At 38.3% G+C, this 20249-nt stretch overlaps 1 protein-coding gene across 3 annotated transcripts in view; it reads left to right on the top strand.

Annotated features, from left to right (window-relative positions):
* Nucleotides 1-20249, top strand: part of LOC308626462 (regulating synaptic membrane exocytosis protein 1-like) — a gene marked incomplete at both ends in the record, with an annotated part of 205592 nt that overhangs the window by 183556 nt on the left and 1787 nt on the right. For 2 of the 3 annotated variants that reach the window (XM_081251550.1, XM_081251548.1), the window contains one exon: nt 19780-19993. In XM_081251550.1, coding sequence (XP_081107676.1) covers nt 19780-19993 — 214 coding nt within the window. The remainder of the gene's footprint in view (nt 1-19779; nt 19994-20249) is intronic. The other variant, XM_081251549.1, reaches the window with a different exon arrangement.

The following is a 20249-nucleotide window of genomic DNA, read 5'->3' as shown; positions in this document are numbered from 1 at the left end:
TGGAACTTATAAAACTTGTCTCATACCCTTGTCCTTCTGTTTACTACGAGGGTATTCAAAACTCAAATGAAAACCAGAAACGTCTGGGCTTTGAAAGCAATCTGTTAAAAACTATATATAACTCATGTATGGTTAAAGCCAAGAGTATTTACACATGAAGCCTGCGATCTGATCCCTTGGAGGAGCTGAGATGGTGTGGTTAAAGCAGCCTTCGCAGTGTCATTTTACACAGATTCCAGGGAAAGGTGAGCTGCAGGTGCACACAGAGACAAATGAGCGGTGCTCCTAGCCAGGCTGTTTAAATTATTTTTAGACAGGAGACATACTGTACACACCGGGCTTTGGATGTGAGTAATTAACATGAAAAGCTTCCTTCCTCTTTGCCTGTAGTCACACTGAGCTGGATTGCTCTCTCTTTTCCCAGTTCCGTTGCCTGGTATCTCATGTATTGCCCATCTTGCAGAGTGCCTAGTTACTGAGGAAAATGTCCTCGTCATGTTGGCAAGGGTACCTGTTTTGTAAAACCAGTGGCGATGGGAGCAGCTACGCCCAGAGCCCATGAGGCAGAGGCCCTATGGCTTCCCCGGTGCCACCACCTGAGACCTCGGCTGCTCGTCTGTGATGGACCACAGGCATCTGTATAGATTCACTAGTGTCTGCTCGGGGGTTGGGACAGGTTTATTTAGTTCACTGCTTGTCGGCTGAGACCCTCCCTCTAGCTTACTCCTAGACTTAGGAGAAGCCAAAGCCAAAGCAGAACAAAACAAAATAAAACCAAAACCCAAACCAACAAAAGAAACAAACAAAAACCAAAACAAAATAGAAGCTGATGTAAGGGTTTGTTTGAAGAAGCATGTCTTTGGCATCTGGACCAATTTCCCCTTCCTTCCTCCTGTATCAATATTTACAGCATCGCACAAGGCAAACTCGTTAAAATGAAGTCCCTGAGGCCTGGATTATCTAACACGGGTGACCACACACGCACGTGCACTCACACGCACAGTGCATACTGAGGCATTTAACGTATTTGAGGAAGTTAACTTTCTCAGAACACTGCAGTTTCAGTTTCTATAAATAACCCAAAGGAAGGTGGAATCTATTACAAAAACCAGACAAAAAGCATATTTTTAAAAATGTTTAAAATTAGAACTGTTTTGCTTTTGTTTCCACACAGAACCTACATTCTCAGAACCATTTAGTATAATCTGGAATGTGATTCCTGCCAGGGACACGAAAGTTGGGACCATGGGGCTTGACCCCGGAGCAAGAAAAGGGAAAGGGAGCTGAGGGGACCGTATTAACCTGACATTTCCAGACTTGAGGTTATTGTGTAGTCACATTGCCTACCCAGTATTAATAAAACATACAAAATAAATGAAAGTTCTGATAATTCTAAAGTGAGTCAGTGTATCAGTTCAGGCCTGCCTTGATGCCTCAGTAATTGCCAGCTTTGACAAGGCAGGTGGAGGGGGTGCTGGGTGGTACTTCACCCCTGATTCCAACGGGGCATCTAATCAGTTTGGGTGTTTTTAACCACGAGATGATATATCATCATCCTTCTGCATCTCCTTCTGAGGATGCGGGAATTCCTTCAGAGACAATTTCCTTGGGTGTCACTCAGCGTCAGAAAGCTCAAGGCTCCTCACTTGTGATTCTGCAATAATTGTCATCGATGCTGAGAAAAGCTGTACAACACGAAGTAGAAGATGCAACCCGAGAATTAGTTTTGAAAGAAAAATTTATGGCCATGAAAAGCTGCCTTTGTATCATTTTTTTAAGATTTCACATATCAGCAATATTTGATATTTCACATATCACATGGTAGTTGTCTTTCCCTGTCTGACTTACTTCACTTAGTATGATAATCTGTAGGTCCACCCGTGTTGCTGCAAATGGCATTATTTCGTTCTCTTTTATGGCTGAGTAATATTCCATTGTATATACGTACCACATCTTCATCCATTCACCTGTCAATGGACATTTAGGTTGCTTCCATATCTTGGCTACTGTAAACAGTGCTGCAATAAACATTAGGGTGCATGTGTCTTTTTAGAATTAGAGTTTCCTCTGGATATATGCCCAGGAGTGGGATCCTTGGATTATATGGTAACTCTATTTTTAGAGTTATTTAGAAAACACACTCCTATATATAAAATAGATAACCCAAAAAGACCTGCTGTATAGCACAGAGCACAGGAAACTATTCTCAATATCTTGTAATAACCTATAAGGTAAAAGAATCTAAAAAAGAATATATATATACATATATATGTGTATATATGTAACTGAGTCACTTTGCTGGACACCTGAAACTAACACAACGTTGTAAATCAACTATACCCCAATAAAAAATAAAATAAATATATTTTTTTTAAAAAAGCAAAAAAAAAAAAAAAAAACTCCTCTGCCTCCCTACATGGGCTCTGGGAATATTTGAAGCCAGACGAAAGGGAGAAGCAGCATCCGAGCTGGGGTCCAGACCTCCATGCCTCTAACCCAGATCATCCCGAGACCTCATTACGAACAGAGGAGCCACCAGGATGCTGTGAAGACCTACATCCCATCGTCTGGTGCCTCCAGGGTCTTCCCTTCACCCAGAGGAAATGCCAGCTGCTTAGGTGACCCAGGAGATGGACACAGCCTGCCCCAGGCCAGCCCGCCTCTGCCACCCAGGGCTCTCCAGCCACACCAGCTCCCTCCCCCTCAGGCCTGTTCCCTGCCATCCCTCCACCACATCCGCCCTTTGGGACATGTCCCCTAACCTCCTGCCTCCTCACTCGATGTCCACCCTCTCAGCCAAGCCTTCCCCGACTTCCCCATCTATACTTTAAGAAGCAGGGAATCAACAGTAACCAATGTTACTTAACATTCAGAGACCTCAGATGATGGTAAAATATGAATTTCACTCTGCACAGATACAGTATTTTCGGTTATGCCTCTGAGTTTACCCCGAAGAGGAGTACAGAGTAATACAATTTAAAGAGAAGGAAAGGGAGTGGATTCCTCTGTAGAATGACAAGGTGACTTTCTGGCCCACTTCACTGAATAGCTTCCAGGTCAGTTGAACTCTAAATATTTATTGATTTCCAGTTCTATAGGACTTGGTAACCACTGAGTAACCACTGACTGCATCAGAGAGCATAGGACCCCAGTTTTAAATTTTGGATGCTCATCGGAGGAAATTAAATACAAGAGAAATAACCCAAAAAGGTATAAAATAAGGTTTTACTCATCATTGAAGTATAGCAAAGCATTCTCTGCAATATTGACCAGATGGTTGAGCTGAAGTTAGATGATGCTTAATTTGATGGATGATCACAGTGACAAAAACTGCAAGATTTTCTGTCCACATTCTGTTGAATTAAATGCAGTTCAAATTTAAAGTACCTTGATATTATGCAAAGTTTTTCATAGGTAATGCAATATTATGAAGAGTAAAATGGACTCTTTCTAGCTTTGTGTGTACTGTGATTAATGAAAGCTGATTATGACACATTTTTAGCCTCTAAATATAACATAAGATGGTAAGTTTTAAAATAAACTTGATTATTCCTAGGCAGTGGCTGGTGAGGGTAGAAGATGTCTGGAGTTGATTAAATTGTGGTCAGGGTTCTAGGTCACAGGGGAAAGATACAGAGTCAATATACATTTGGATAAATTAAAAATTATTCTGATGTTCTCTGGAATTTTAGCTTCTACATTTGCAAAACCATGTGAACGATCTACTTTTTGATCTCCCTTTCATGGGTAAAAAAGAACTTAAGTTATTTACAACACCTGTTATATTATTTAGACGATCATTAAATCTTAAATGCATATTAACAATGTATTTTAATTAAAGGATGAAAACAGATGTCACCATTAGCAAATATAATGGGGAGGAAATTACATCTTGTCACTTGTCTTGAAATGCACTCCAGAATGGCTTAGAAAATACGGTACCTAATGATAGCTGACTAATTTAGTATACTGTGCAAGTAGAATCCGGGAAGCTTGTATTGATATTTCCCTGCTTTTAAAAAATGGAAAAAAGGAAGCCTTTTTGGAATAAATGTCTTTGTCCTCAGATATTGAATTTAGGCTCTAAAACTAGGGTATTTGCTGGTGCTGCTTTTAAAAATCTGAACTCAACCTAGTTACTTTATTTTATTATTCTAAATCCTACTTACATATTGTAATCCATTAAAAAATAATGTTAGATGTCACAGAACAAAAACAGATGCTTTATCTGATTTGTGTTCACTATTTTCTCTGTACTTTATAAAAAGAGCCAATATTTTATGGAGTACTTACTAGTGTCTATACTTCCGTAAGTACTCTACACGTATTAGCTGTTTTAATCCTCACAACCTCATAAGTACGTAGGCATTATCAACCCCATTTCATAAGTACGTAGGCATTATCAACCCCATTTCATAGATGAAAATGTGAGGTCTTAGACTGTTAAATAATTTGCCAGGCCCCAGAGTTGATACAAGAACGAGCCCAGGAAAGATTTGCACCCAGGAATATGGCCCCAGGAAACCTGGGCTCTGTCTCTGCTGTTTTCTCAAGTATTGGCCCACACCCATGTGTGCGAAATTCAAAACCAGAGAAATATGTTGGTGTCCTCACTTCCTGGGGCAAAAAGCAGATAATCCATTTCCCTTCCAGACCCAGAGGAGGGTTGGCATGACTTCATCACACCCTTTCTAGGGATGAGACTAAATGTCTGACCAGACAAGGCAGGAGAGTTACTGGTGGCCAAATAGAGACCTGATAGCTGGAATGGGTAACCTCTAACCTTGACCATTGGGAGGACTTGTTCACAGAAGCACTCATTAGGTGTCTGCAAATTAGAGCATGTTGCCTGTCCCACTTATTTCTGTGGCTGTTTTGTTTCTAGGAAACAAAGAAGCTTACAGAGCTTTGTGGAGCCATTAACATTTTAAAGGAATTATTCTGATCGCATATTACACGTATAAGGTAGTATATGTCCAAGTTACATTAAAAAGTTCCCCTTAGCCACCATATCCCAGATGATCATATTTTATCATTCAAAAGAACAAACAGCAAAACTTGGTTACTCACTAATAAGAAGGATAAATTCAGTGTGCATAAATTTATCAGACATTAAAAGCCAAAGGGAAAATGACTTTTGACATGTTAGGAGTTTTCTATGTATCATTCATCCAGTCACCATTTCAGAGTGTAGAGGATGCTTGTGATCCAGATAATCTACATCTCTCAGTTCCAATGGCCTTAATGATAATAGTCCTTTTTAAAATATCAGATTTTAGGATCTCCTTTCTCTTTTTCTGTTTGGGTGAATTAGCAGTGAACATTTTTTAAAATGCTGAAAAAGATTTCAGACGAAATTATGTGCTTCCCCCAGTGGCTAAATGAGTAACTTGTTTATCAAAGTATAAAAATGATTCTCTCTTGGGCACAGTTTTCAGGTTTAGGCCTCTGGTATATCTCAAATGTTAGAAAGCAGCTATATTATCCCATCATTTAGAAGGAATAGTTCTAAGCCCTAAGACACAAGCTTCTACACACGCAGGCACTCAATATGCAGGAGCCACAGGGAGGGTGTTTCTTAGGAGATGAAGTGGAACACAAATTTTAACATGTGCGAGGGGGCGTCTGTGTCCTGAGATGCTCACTTGATGCTTACTCAGGAGTGGTCTCCTGTGGTAAAGTGAAAACGGAATTAAAAATAAATGCTTGACTGAAGTAACAAGCTATAAAACACTCACAGCTAATCATCAGCTCTGCTCTTATTTCTCCTAAGTGTCATCTCTCTGTGCTTTCAGAACCCTGTGGGATGCTGATTGGGTGAACTACATCTTTAACAGTGCTAAATGGAGGACAAACAAACAAAACAAACAAGGAAGAAAAATATACGACAAAACCCTTAATGCATAATTTCTGTAAGGGCGTGTGGAATGAGGGTCCTCCACAAAAGAGCAGAAATTGCGACACTTTATACATTTCTCTTTTGTTCTTTTCTAGCTATCTCTGAAAACACATTTTTTTCTAATAAGTTATACCTCCTGCTGATTGGTCTGGTTTGATTTTAACACATTCAATATTTTCAAGAAAAACAGTTTCAACAACTAAGAATTAAATGTATTGATAAAAATAAAAATCTTTAGTGCCATCTGCTGGACATTTGCAATAAGTCAAAAGTATACTCATTTTCAAGACTCAATATGGTCTTAAACACAAACTGAAAAATATTTTTTTTCACCTGTAGTAATATTTTAAATTACTCAACAATATCTGGGGTAAATTTCTGAATTACTGAAATGTTTAGAATAGATATAGTATTATATATATATATATATATATATATATATATATATATATATATGCATGTATTATAGATTCATTGTATGTATATATTATTACAACCTTTCTTTGAGAGTAAAGTTTTTTACAGACTTTATTTTGTAGAGCACTTCTAGGCTGACAGCAAAATCTAGGGGAAGGTGCAGAGATTTCCCGTGTACCTCCTGCCTCCACGCATGCACAGACTCCTCCCCCATTGTCAACATCCCCCATCCCCGCCAGGTGCATCTGTTTCAAGTGATGCCCTACAATGACACATCAGTATCACCCAGAGTCCGCAGTTTACCTTAGGGTTCACCCTTGGTGCTGTTCATCCTATGGGTTTGACCAGATGTATAATGAGATGTCTCCACCACTATAATATCGTGCAGAGTAGTTTGACTGCCCTAAAAATCCTCTGGGATCCACCTATTCAACCCTCTCTCCCCGCAACCCCTCCTATGATAATTTTTAAAACCTACAAATCCTAACATGTATATATCTGTGATTCATAGAATTGTAAGTTTTAAACAATGGTGGATATCACATTAAATTATATAACATCATAGTTACATTTTCAGCATATCTTCACACAAGCAGTCCTCCAAATTTTGCATTTATAATTAAAATTTAATTATGTGATGAAGATTATTTTTAACAAGTAATATGAAGGATGAAGGATGTATAAAAAATGCCTTCATTTTCTAATTTAACCTTAATGTAGGATCTCTACTATATTATAGTCCTCAGATAATCTACACCAGGATTACCTGAGTTGACAATTTAAAAGGCAGGTTAAAGGCAGGATAAATCCTGGGATTTATCCCACACCTACTGACTCAGAAGCACCTGAGGTGAAGGTGCACTTTCATAAGCCCATTAGATAATTTTGATACCTACTATGTTTGAGAACACCAAGGAAACGTCCCTCACAAATCAGTAACTTTCCATTCCTTCAGCCATATTCAAATAAGCATTTGAAGATAGGAAGGTATAGTGGAAAGTTGGAAATACAGGACCTAATTATTCACAAACCAGTTTTACGACCTTATGTAAGTAACTTAAAGTATGGGCCTAGGTTTTCCCATTTATAAAATGAGATGCTTGTCCCCAGAGATCTTCAAAGTCCCTCGTGTGTCTCTATTTTCCTAAATCTCAATATTTCCATTTAAAACCAGGTTTTGAAATCTTTCCTTTATCTTTTCTCACTCTGAGAATGGGGTTCAAATGATCCCAAAGTTGTGAACCCCAAGTCCTAGCAAAGAAGCAAGGGGCTTGGTTCAAATCTGTACAGCCGGATTTCTTTCTTTAGGAGGGGCGTGCCACGTGTCTGGGGGGATCTTAGTTCCCCGGCCAGGGATAGAACCAGGGCCCTCTGCAATGAAAGCCTGGAGTCCTAACCACTGGACCGCCAGGGAATTCCCCACACCTGGATTTCTTAAATGTCAGGAACCATTCACAAGGGTTGAAAAAGAAAACAAAGGTGAAATGTAGGATAATTCGAACTTGTATCAAAAGAAAGCTAACACGGTCATATAGAGAATTAGTATATTGTAGTCCTACAGATCAGTGAAAAATTAACCTAAGTAAATTTAGATTAAGTTATTGATAAATTAAAGGTTTATAATACTTGTTAGGGGTTCAAGTTGCAAAAGGCAGTTCATGGCTGGAAGGAAAATACACTGCTGTGAAAGTAATCTCTCTTGAATTATATGAATTTGCAGTTGTAATCATTTCCTTTTGAATAAAGGAAATACATATGCCAAACACCTGTAAAAAGCTTGTTACATTATATATGTTTAATATAATCTGAAAACTTTGCAAAAATACATTTACACATTTTAACCAAGACTAGTTGTTCCTCTAAGTAACCAAAAAATGCTTAATTTAGTCAAGAATAATAGCAAATCATAAACCTTTCTTAATTTTGTGAATAGAGTCTAGAAGTTTACATTTTGTTAAAATAAATCAAGTTTTATTTTCATGATCAAATTACATTACAATTTTTTTTCAGATTTCAGCATGATGTCTTTTTCTAATTGAAGTATAGTTGATTTACAATACTATATTTATGTTTATTTATATGATACTTCAGGCCAACAGCATAGTGATTCAATATTTTTATAGATTATACTCCATTTAAAGTTATTACCAAATAGTGGCTATATTTCCCTGTGCTTCACAATATATCCTTGTAGGTTATTAATTTTATACATAGTAGGTTGTATCTCTTAGTCTCCTATTCCTATCTTGACCCTCCCCCATTCCTCTTCCCACTGGTAACCACTAATTTGTTCTCTATAACTGTGAGCCTCTCTCTGTTTTGTTATATCCATTAATTTGTTTTATTTTTTTTAATTCCACATATAAGTTATATCATACAGTATTTGTCTTTGTCTGACTTATTTCATTAAGGATAATATTCCCTAGGTCCGTCTTCCTTGTTGCAAATGACAGAATTTCATTCTTTTTTATGACTAATATTCCATTAAATAGATAAGTGATAGATAGATAGATAGATAGATGTGATATTTATTACTTCTTATTTATCCATTCATCTCTTGATGGACTAAGGTTGCTTCCATATCTTGGCTATTCTTAATAATGCTGCTATGAACAGTGGGGTGTGTGTATCTTTTCAAATTAGTGGTGTTTTTGTATTTTTCAGGTATGTATACTGAGGAGTGAGATTGCTGGATCGTGTGGTAGCTTTATTTTTAGTTTTTTGGGAAACCTCCTTACTGTTTTCCACAGTGGCTACACCAATTTACATTCCTACCAACAGTGTACCTTAGGCTTTGAAGAGAAAAAAATAAACTCTAATGTAGGGAGGATGATCTCCATATACCAAAGAGAAGAACCATTTTCTGAATCATTTATCTGAATAATTTATCTGAATCATTTATCGTTACCAAAAAAACCATTTATCAAAAAGCCTTAAATAAAGTAATAAATTAAGTGAAACTCATATCTTCTTATGTTGTTTTATGTTGTTTTCTTTGTACCCCCAGGGACTCAAACAGTGCCTGTTGTACAGTTGGAGCTCAATAAATGTTTGTTAATAGCTGTTTGTAAGATTCTACTGTGTTTGGTAACTAGGGAGAAAATCTGATGCAATGGTAGGTCTAAGGTATATGAGAAGGGTTTGTGAGAGATGCTGGTAGATAATTGGGAGCAAGGAGAATCACCTTGGATCCCAGGATAAGGAATGGATTACCTTAGAAATGATATTTTAGCAGCCAATTGACGTGATTTGTTCAGTTTATTAGACAGTATGAAAGATGAACCAGAGTGAGGGAACTCATTGGCCAGAGCCTAGTTAAAGAGTTGATGAAATAATGCAAGCTAAGAATAATGAAGGTCTGCATCACAGGTGGTAGATTGGTCTATGCATCTCATCAGCACAGAGGGAAGGGTTTTTTTTGTGTGTGTTTGTTTGATTGTATGTGTGTCTTGTATCTGAGTCTGAGGTTTACCTTGATTTGTGGTCTTGCAATTTGTTTACTAGATGAAAAGGACTGTACAGACACAAATACATATATGTGTATGTGAGTTTCTTAGGGGACAGCATCTATCAAAAGAAATTTCCTGATGGAGGCTAAATGCTTCCTATTGTGGGCAATAGGGGTGCTTAGTGTTTGGGGAGAGAGGGAGAGGGAGAGAGAGAGAGAGAGAATGAATGAAGGTGAATGAGAATTCCTAGACTCAGCTATTGCTCACTTCAGGTGCAGTGGAAGGAATTAAGAAATTTGACCTAAATCAGAGGATTGTAAATAAAGTGGAAGACTGACCCTCACAACCTCTGTTCCAGACTCCTTCCAGGGAGTGTTATGAAGAAGCCAGAAACCTAACAACTAAATTCCATGGATTCTCTTGCAGCTGGAATCCTTGATGTGATTTAGGATCCCCTAGTCCAATGTACGGGGCTGAGACTTGAACTGAACCTGAGTAAAAGGAGGGTCACGTGGCATCTGGGCGTTGATCTTGCTGGTCTCTTTAGCGGCTCAGTGTGACTGTGGTGGTGGAGTCCAGACAAGAGTATCTCAGCCGAGGAGGTGGGGCTCCAGCCATTTGGACACTGGCTTTCTGATTCTACAGCAGCGGTACCCAACCTTTTTGGCACAAGGGACTGGTTTCATGGAAGACAGTTTTTCCACGGACGGAGGTGGGGAATGGTTCAGGCAGTAAGGCGAGAGATGGGGAGCGGCAGATGAAGTTTCACTCGCTCACCCACCACTCACCTCCCGCTGTGCGGCCCGGGACCCCTGTTCTTACAGCTTCCTGGCTGGGGAACTTTCAGTAGCTGGTTTTATGCTTTTGTTTTGGAGATCATTCCTGGAGATCAGACCCAGAACCCACTTCTATCCCCTTCCAACAGTTTTGTAGCACCAAATTCTATTACCTAACTTTTTTGCTTAAAAGGCTGGGATGTTTTTTATTTTCAACTCAATTCTGACACAAGGGACCATTCTTTCCAAGCATCATTTTTTAAAAAAGTTAGTCACCACTGGAGTGCACTGGAATTTTACTGCCCCTCTGTTACAGAGTAGAATCAAAGAGACAGTTTCACGAAAAAGGGGACAATTGTGTTTTGGGACCAAGAAGCCATTTTTTAACTGCACCTGTGTTTTGACTTCATGGTCAGTTATGTATAATTGTCAGGCTGTCATTCGCTAGAACATACACAGTGGATGCTTGTTTGCTGATGCACAAAGACTCTAAAAGGTGATTTGGTTTCAACTACATTTCTGAGATATTTGGGTGCATTCATAATTATTTTACTATTATCTTAGCATGCTTTCCTATTTCTTTGCTTAAGTACTTGTATTAATACCACCATGAGCCAGATTTTTATTATTTCAGAGAACAGTTCAAGTTCCAACTCATCTAGGAAAATGTTTTTGACCAGCTAAGCCAAATAAATCTCCCTGATCCTTTCACCCAGAATTATTATTTTGTAGAGAACAATTTCTTTCCGTTCTTTATGTATGTTGCTGTAAACTGCTAATTTATGTTTACGTATAACTTACCTTCTAAGCACAGTGTACATACCTTGGAGTCAAGAAGTGTGCTTTAGAGTTGAGGTTAGTGTGAGTTTTTCAACAATAGAGTTTGACGTCAAAAATTTCTAAAACAAGCCTCCAGGGTATCAGGCTAGCCAATGTTTAATTTTAGTCACTGTCAGGGCCCCCTCCTGTACATCCCCCAGGTCTTTGGAGGCACTTAGGCGATCCAGCCTTCTCAGAAGAACTCTCCTGGCTTTAACCTCCCCATCACTATTGGCATGGGCCTTTGATCGTGCCTTGTTGTATGTATTCTGTGCCAAGGTTGGGAAAGGAAATATAGACCATGCTTGCTTTTCTCAGTACCCTTGTATGTATGTCCCAAAGCAGTTCTCCACCTCAGGTGCTACATGCGAACTGCTCTGGTCTCTGCCCCTCCCTTCCTCTTGGAGAAAGTCCTCACCTTCCTTCGGGACCTGTAACTTGGGCTTTTGAAACTTCAAAGCCCTGGTTCCCATCCCCTCCTACGGCAGAAAAATGTAGCCTAGACTTCAGCAAGGAGATTCGGGAAGAAAGGTGGGATTTTGGTCCTCTAGCTTCTGACCACTTTGGGGATGGAGGAAGGAGAAACACAAAACAGAAGTAAATGAGGCACCGTGTCAATTAACAGAGATTCCTCTTCGCTCCCCCACCACCAGTCACTCGGCATCTATCTGTGTGCCCTATTTATAGTAAGTGATCAACAAATACACATTAACTGGTAAGGATGTTATTAATAACTTCCCGCTTAAATGATTTATTTTGCATTATAGGATTATATATATATATATATATATATATATATATATTCTTTTTTTTTTTTTTTGAAAATTGTTTTGGCTACACCAAGTGGCTTTCAGGATCTTTGTTCCCTGACCAGGGATTGAACCAGCACCCTTGGTAGTGAGAGCACAGAGTCCTAACCACTGGACCACCAGGGAATTCCCAGGATGATATTTATATTTTAGATGTATAGAGAATGATATTTAGTTTTATAGGCATCCATCTTTATTTCCTTCAAATATGTGCCATTAACCACCCAAACAACTTGTTTACAACTGGAATCGTGGAGTTTCTTGAATTGAGTACACAGATATTAAAATAATACAATGATTGTTACATAGTGAAACAATGGAAAAATCACATCCATGGAAAAAACCAAGGTTTCTATATCAATGCTCTTCTTCTGATAGCATTGCATATTTTAGAATGTTCTCCATTTTCTTTGTAGAAAATTTAAATCAGATTTGTGATCATATATTTTGTCAACCTTGCTAATCAATAAGAATATCTTGTTAATTCTAAAATTGAAATGTACAGATAAATTTCACAAAAAGATTCTACATTTGCAGTCCTTCATTTACTGTAATACCATATAGTCAAATATGAATTTCCATGCATTATTCATAATAGAGCACTGTCACATATTTGATATGGATTAAAGCATTAAAACAACAGATACAAGAAATAAATATACTATTTATGGTTTCAGTACCAGCATCCTGATTCCAAAAGCAAATTTTATTATGAGGACAACATCTTGACAGTGAGTGATATCAGAGTGATGTGAGGGGAATACAGATTGAGAAAAGGGCATGAAGGTTGGTTTGTTTTTGTTTTTTTCCTCTTCTTTTTTTGTGGTACATGGGCCTCGCACTGCTGTGGCCTCTCCCATTGCGGAGCACAGGCTCCGGATGCACAGGCCCAGTGGCCATGGCTCATGGGCCCAGCCTCTCCGCGGCATGTGGGATCCTCCCGGACCGGGGCACGAACCCGTGTCCCCTGCATCGGCAGGCAGACTCTCAACCACTGCGCCACCAGGGAAGCCCCCTGAAGGTTGGTTTTTTAAGAGATAGTTTAGTAGAGCACCACACAGGGTTATGAAATAAGTAGATTTTGAAGAAGTGGGAGTCATGAAGGCCGCTCCTCCCTCCCTCCCTGCCTTCCCTCCTGCTTTTCTTTCATAATTTCTGCTGGTAAAAAGGAGGAGTACACTGGGAAATAAGTCAGAGAGGTTGATGGGGACTTGGGTTGGGCTTTTTCTTTCATTGCAGAATAAGGGAGTCCTGTCTATAGGTAGAGGAAGAAGCCCAGGAAGAAAGAGGTGTGAGGATGTAACATGAGTTTTGTGCTGAGAAACAGCACAATCTTGCTTCTTTCATTCTGCTTCTTGTGGTGATATCCAAACCAGTCATATGAGCATGGCCCATTGCTGGAACCAAGAAAGAATTTTAAATACACACAAGAAGAGGGTATAGATGTATCCAGGCCACCAAGACGTGGCATCCAGGTGGGTATGAGTCCTGGCCAGGTCTGAGTGATGCCTGTGCGGGGAGGCACTTGGGTACATCCTTCTGCGAGGAGAGCTCTGTCCCCTGGTGTCTCTCGTCCTTAGGAACTACTCTGTGGGCTGGATTTTTCCCCACTTTTGTTGAGACTGGAAGAGAACGCCCCTCTAAGGCATCCCATGGAGAAAGCGAGAACCGGAGACCTCACTCTCAGACCCCAATCAAGAAGCCTCATCTCACCAACCCTCTTGCTGTGGCCTCTGGGGAAGGAGTCATTGCTTCCCATGCACCTAGCATGCCCTGGGAGATCCCACGGTCTAAGTTGTGCCAGCACTTAGTGGACCATCACTGGGTTCCCAAGTCACCAAAATAGCTTTTTGAGTCTTTCAGAAGGGCACAGTCGCTTGAAGTCAATTTTGGGAATAAATACCATAAAGGAGCTGAGAAATGAGGGGAAGTAGAATTGAGCGGGACTATAGCATCTGTAGAAGCATCATGACTGAGCTCATCGGCAGACCTTTTGCTTTTCCATAGTCAGCTTTGTTCACATACCATCAATTAGCCACGATCGAAAATGGAGATTTCCTCCCCGTGAGCGCTTTCCTGAGTCCAAAAACACTTTCATTTGCAAGTTGAATCTGCATTTATTCTCATGCTTTCTGTGAGCTCAATAAAAGATCTGAAGTATGTGAAATTATTTATGCATTTATTTTTATTTTTTTTATTTTTATACAATTTTTAAAGATTATACTCCATTTACAGTTCTTACTAAATAGTGGCTATATTCCCCGTGTTGTACAGTACATCCTTGCAGCCCATCTTACACCCAGGAGTTCATACTTCCTACTCCCCCTCCCCTGTATTTCCCCTCCCCCCTCCCCAGTGGTAACCACTAATTTGTTCTCTAACTGTGAGTCTGCTTCTTTTATGTTATATTCACTAGTTTGTAGTATTTCTTACATTCCACATACAAGTGGTATCATACAGTATTTGTCTTTATCTGTCCGACTTATTTTACTTTATTTTATTGGTCACACCATGCAGCTTGCAGGATCTTAGTTCCATTACCAGGGATTAAACCCAGGCCCTGGCAGTGACAGTGCCGAGCCCTAACCACTGGACCACCAGGGAATTCCCTGTCTGATTTATTTTGCTTAGCATAATGTCCTCCAAGTCCATCCATGTTGCTGCAAATTGCAAAATTTCTTTCTTTTTTATGGCTGAGTAATATTCCATTGTATATATGCCACATCTTCTTTATCCATTCATCTGTTGATGGATGCATAGCTTGCTTCCATGTCTTGGCAACTGTAAATAATGCTGCTATGAACACTGAGGTGCATGTATCTTTTCAAATTAGTAGGGTTTTTTTTTTGTTTTTTTCAGGTATATAACCAGAAGTGGCATTGCCAGATCATATGATAGCTCTATTTTTTAGTTTTTTGAGAAACCTCCACGCTGTTTTCCACAGTGTCTGAACCAATTTACATTCCCACCAAAAGGATACAAGGGTTCCCTTTTCTCCACACCCTCTCCAGCATTTGTTATTTGTGTTCTTTTTGATCATGGCCATTCTGACAGGTGTGAGGTGATATCTCATTGTGGTTTTGATTTGCATTTCCCTGATGATTAGTGATGTTGAGAACTTTTTGTGTACCTGTTGGCCACCTGTATGTTTTCTTTGGAAAAATGTCTATTCAGTTCTTCTGCCCATTGTTTAATCGGGTTGTTTTGGTTGTTGAGTTGTATTAGCTGTTTATATATGTTAGATATTAACCCCTTATCAGTCATATCATTTGCAAATATTTTCTCCCATTCAGTAGGTTATCTTTGCATTTTGTCGATGGTTTCCTTTGCTTTGCAAAAGCTTTTAAGTATAATTGGGTCCCATTTGTTTATTTTTGCTTTTATTTCCTTTACTTTAGGAGATAGATCCAAAAAATAATGCTTTGATTTATGTCAAAGAATGTTCTGCCTACGTTTTCCTCTAGGTGTTTTATAGTATCTGGTCTTACATTTAGGTCTCTAAACCATTTTGAGTTTATTTTTTTATATGGTGTTAGAGAATACCCTAATATCATTCTTTGACTAAAGTATGCAAATTTAGAATGATATATTCAGGTAGAAAATAAAGCAAAGCCCCAAACAAAATTAGTTTCAATAAAATGGACATAATAATACTGTCTACTTCATAAAGTTATTATGTGGTTAAACATATGCATTTCTTCTTAAAATTAGGTTGTATAAATGGTCAACTCTTCTGTGGATTTTAATGCTGTCAAATACATTCACTTTTTCAATTCTTTAATAGCAGTCATTTGTTAGCCAATGAGATACCTAATGAGGTAGAACTAAATTTTTCCTTCTTTATAATATAAAATATTTCATACATACAGGAGTATTATGTAACATATATGTAAAGCATAAAGCAATAAAACAAAACATACATCATACATTCACCATGAAGCTTAAGAAATAAAATATTTCTATTACTTTTGAGGCCCACAGCTGGAAAAATTTCATATCTCCATGAAAAAATATTTATTTGTTGAGTACATTTATTGTTCTGTATGTTTACTGCACTCAACAAGTTAAAACAAGTTTAGTTTACTGGACAGATGTATACATATACATATAGAAACTTGTTCATTGTGTTGTTCAAATCTCCCTATCATTATTTATTTTTGATCTGTCTGATCTGTCAACCACACAGAGAGAGGTGTGTAAAAATATCCTACTCTGATGGTAGATTTCTCTGTCCTAATAGTTTTATCAACTTTTTGGCTTTATATGTTATTATACGCAATCAAGTTTAGAATTGTCACATACAACAGGAAATGAACACTTCTTTAACAGTAACACCCTCTTTATCTCAAGTAATGCTTTGTGCCTTACATATTACACCAGTTTTGTTTTGCTCTTGTTGCTGTTTTGTTATTGTTACTCTTTCCCTGGTATACATTTTTTCCATCTTTTTATTTAAAACATTCTGTGCTTTTAGAGTTTGGGTATTTCTCTTCTTAACCTCATTTAACTGAATATTTTAAGTCTAATATGATGAACTTTGTCTTTTCATAATGCTGTAGTCCATTACACTTACTGTGACTCCTGATATGTTGGATTGCTTCTGCCATCATATGCTCTATTTCTAATTGTCTGTGTTTGTTTCAATTCATATCTTCTTTGGATTGACTTTTTTCTCATTCCGTGTTTTTCTATCTCCCGATTTGGATATTATACACTCTACTTCAATTATTTTTGGTGACTGCCTAACTGGAATTTTTATTTTCAGTCACATGTACAAAAGTTAAAACTGAAGTTCTTGCTCACAGAGCCTCCATCCATGTCCCCAGGGCAGCCGTCAGCTTCAGAGCTATGTCATCTCGGAATTACTGCTCCCGTTTCATATTTCTCCTTTGAGGAACTCCATACTCTCTCCTCAGCTCAAACATGAATTAAAAGTTATCCTTTTAAATATTTTATCCAGCATTTCTAGCATTTTTGGCAGTAAGATTTTCCAGCATATTTAGTCTTCAGTATAAACACATTTGTTTTTGTTTTATCTGAAGACGGACTAAAAAATATATTTATATATATATGACTTTTCCATTCAACAAAGATGTATTGACTACTACTAAGGGGATGTATGTTTTTATTAGCTTGCTGAACTGTGCATTTCTAACACTATTTACTGTTTGGTAGAAGAGAAGTGTCATGTACAGAAACAGTAATAATATATTGTAGAAATAATATTAAGTAGCCTGTGAGGGACCAGAGGAAACGCTATGAGACTGCATTAGAGAAAGGTTTCATCTCAGTGCTCAGTGCCCTGCACAAATATATTATAAAAAGGTTTCCTGAAACAGATGCCTTTTGATTGGACCCTATAGGATGGATGAAAGTCCTTTATGTGTGAATTTTTAAAAGTCAGAAAGACTTTGATTTTCAAGCTGTTATGCCTTAGTATAAATCATATACTAAATCAGGAGTTGACAACCAGGTGCATGGGCTAAATCTGGCCAACCATCTTTTATTGTAAATAAAGTTTTATTGGAACACAGCCATGCTCACAAGTTACATATTGTCTATGCTACTTTCCTGCTACAGCAGTGCAGCTGAGTAGTTGCCAACCGATATTGCCTGGCCCACAAAGTCTGAAATGTTTACAAACTGGCCTTTTACCGTAAAGTTTGCCAGCACCCAAACTAAAACATGTTGTGTATCATTATACATTTATAGGGAAGCTTTTTCTTTAGCCTGGCTTTCTCCTTCATATATATATATATATATATATATATATATATATATATATATATATATATATATATATATATATATATATATATATATATATATATATATATATATATATATATATATATATATATATATATATATATATATATATATATATATATATATATATATATATATATATATATATATATATATATATATATAATTTAGATATGTTTGACTTGGTGGTTCTCACAATAAATATTTATTCATGCACTCCCTGTCTGCTCAGCGTTTTGGAATGGGTCAAACAGCTCTTCAATAAATTGATCAGATATTCCTGCATGCATTAAATAAAATATCACAATATCCTCTCTGAACTGAAATTAGCTGGCCTTTAAACTGGGAAGGGTTTCAGATTCTAAACTACTTTATGTGCTAGTGCAACTATGTTTGCTTTAATTATGAGAATTAAAATAGAAAAAAAGTGTCAGTTGGCAAAGCAGGAAAGGGATTTCAGAATTTTTAAAGTAATCATTAAAGTTCTGCTCAAAAGCTGTTGATGTTAAAAGGAAAATATAATGAAAGCCCAGTACTTCAAACACTGCAGTGCTTGGACTTCACTTATTGGATGCAGTTTCCAGGGAGCCCCAGTTCCCCACAGTTATCATAGATGTGGAGCATCACGCTAACTGCCTTAACTGACAATAACATGTGTGTTCTCTGATCCTGGGGAAACTCACATCCAGCAAATGAGCTTAGATACACAGATACATCTGCTTAGACATTTCCCACGAGTTTTTCTTTTAGGGTAAGAGCCAATGACTCTTAGGCCTGGGACAATTTTCTTAGTTCTCATCAGCAAAACGAAGGCTTCCTTTCTCTGGAGAATCACTGGCTGTCATGGTGCTCTATACAGAACATGGAACTATTTCTGTTTGTAGCAGTTTGAGAGAGAGGGGTTTGGACTGATGGGGAGCGGAGGAAACCTCAGTCATATTAAGTGTGAATGTTCTTGGGGAAATGCTTTGCCTCAACATATGTAGTTGCCCGAAGTCCAGCAGTTATAAATAAAGAGTAATAGCAACTCTCATACATATGACCTGGGAGAGATCAAGCAAAACTGGGGCATGGAAAAATCTGAATATTTGCAAGGTATGGCTTAGAACTTGTAATGTGATGCGACAGGTCTAAGCTAGCTCAACTGTAACATATATACATATATATACACACACACATACACATATAGGTATATACATATAAACAGTCCAGTCTGTGTACTGTGTGGAATACTTGATGCCACACAGATGTCTCCAGGAATGGAAGTGAAGGAATATACTTCGTGGAAGACAGCTTGCCTAACAATGTAGCTTAAAATAGTCATTTCCCAAGTATGCATCATGCTTCAACCATGGGTCTTGGGACCAACTTACTGTGACAAACTTTTTAAAAACAGTAATCTGTATTAAACTTCAAACAGAATAAGACAGAAAATATCAGAGCACATTCTACAGAGTTAGGCTAAGAATCTTGTATAACGTTTGCCTTATATACACATGACTGTGCTTGTAAGATGTTGAGTCCCAGTCAAAAATACATTGAAAGTCACCTGTCAAAGAAGCAGAGGCACGGAGTGGATACAGGAATTCCACTGTTGGGAAATTATATGGAATGATTATATAGAGTCTATTTACATATGGTTCAGTGCTAATAAGTGCTACTGGAGCTCATAGAAGAGAAGCTAATACATTTCTTACCTCTGGTGGTAAGGTTAGGGGGGAAAGTGGCTTCGTATATTTTGCTTCAGTTCAAAAGCTAGACGTCTCTTCTGCTACGAAAAAGTGTTTTTGTTCCCGTTTCCAGCATTCCCTTAGCTTGCTCCCATTTTCTCTTCTGCCCAGGAGATTGCATCAACAATTCGAAAGCTATAAGGAACAAGTGAGAAAAATAGGGGAAGAAGCACGGCGTTACCAGGGTGAGCACAAAGACGATGCTCCGACCTGCGGGATATGCCACAAGACCAAGTTCGCCGATGGCTGCGGCCATCTGTGCTCCTACTGCAGCACCAAGTTCTGCGCGCGCTGCGGGGGCCGCGTATCCCTGCGGTCCAACAACGTGAGTAGAGCCGCCCACGGTGCGCACAGGTGGATGCGCCCCGCCTCCCCCGTGACCAGAGCAGGGGAGAGCAATGCAGATAATTCATAAAAGATGCTTTCTGTATGTGTGTATCTCGATAAATGATTCCCATTCAACACCAACAGATTACCTATGGGAGTAAGTTTATTTTCTGAAGAAAGTAGTTAATGTAGATTTAGTATCATGAATTATGAAACCCTTGAAGCGTGTTACCACCAATTCTTCTTGTACAAAA

The sequence above is a fragment of the Mesoplodon bidens genome, assembly GCF_964165515.1.
Source record: "Mesoplodon bidens genome assembly, chromosome: 12".
Classification (NCBI taxonomy): domain Eukaryota; kingdom Metazoa; phylum Chordata; class Mammalia; order Artiodactyla; family Ziphiidae; genus Mesoplodon; species Mesoplodon bidens.
This window is presented reverse-complemented; position numbering and strand designations above follow the sequence as displayed.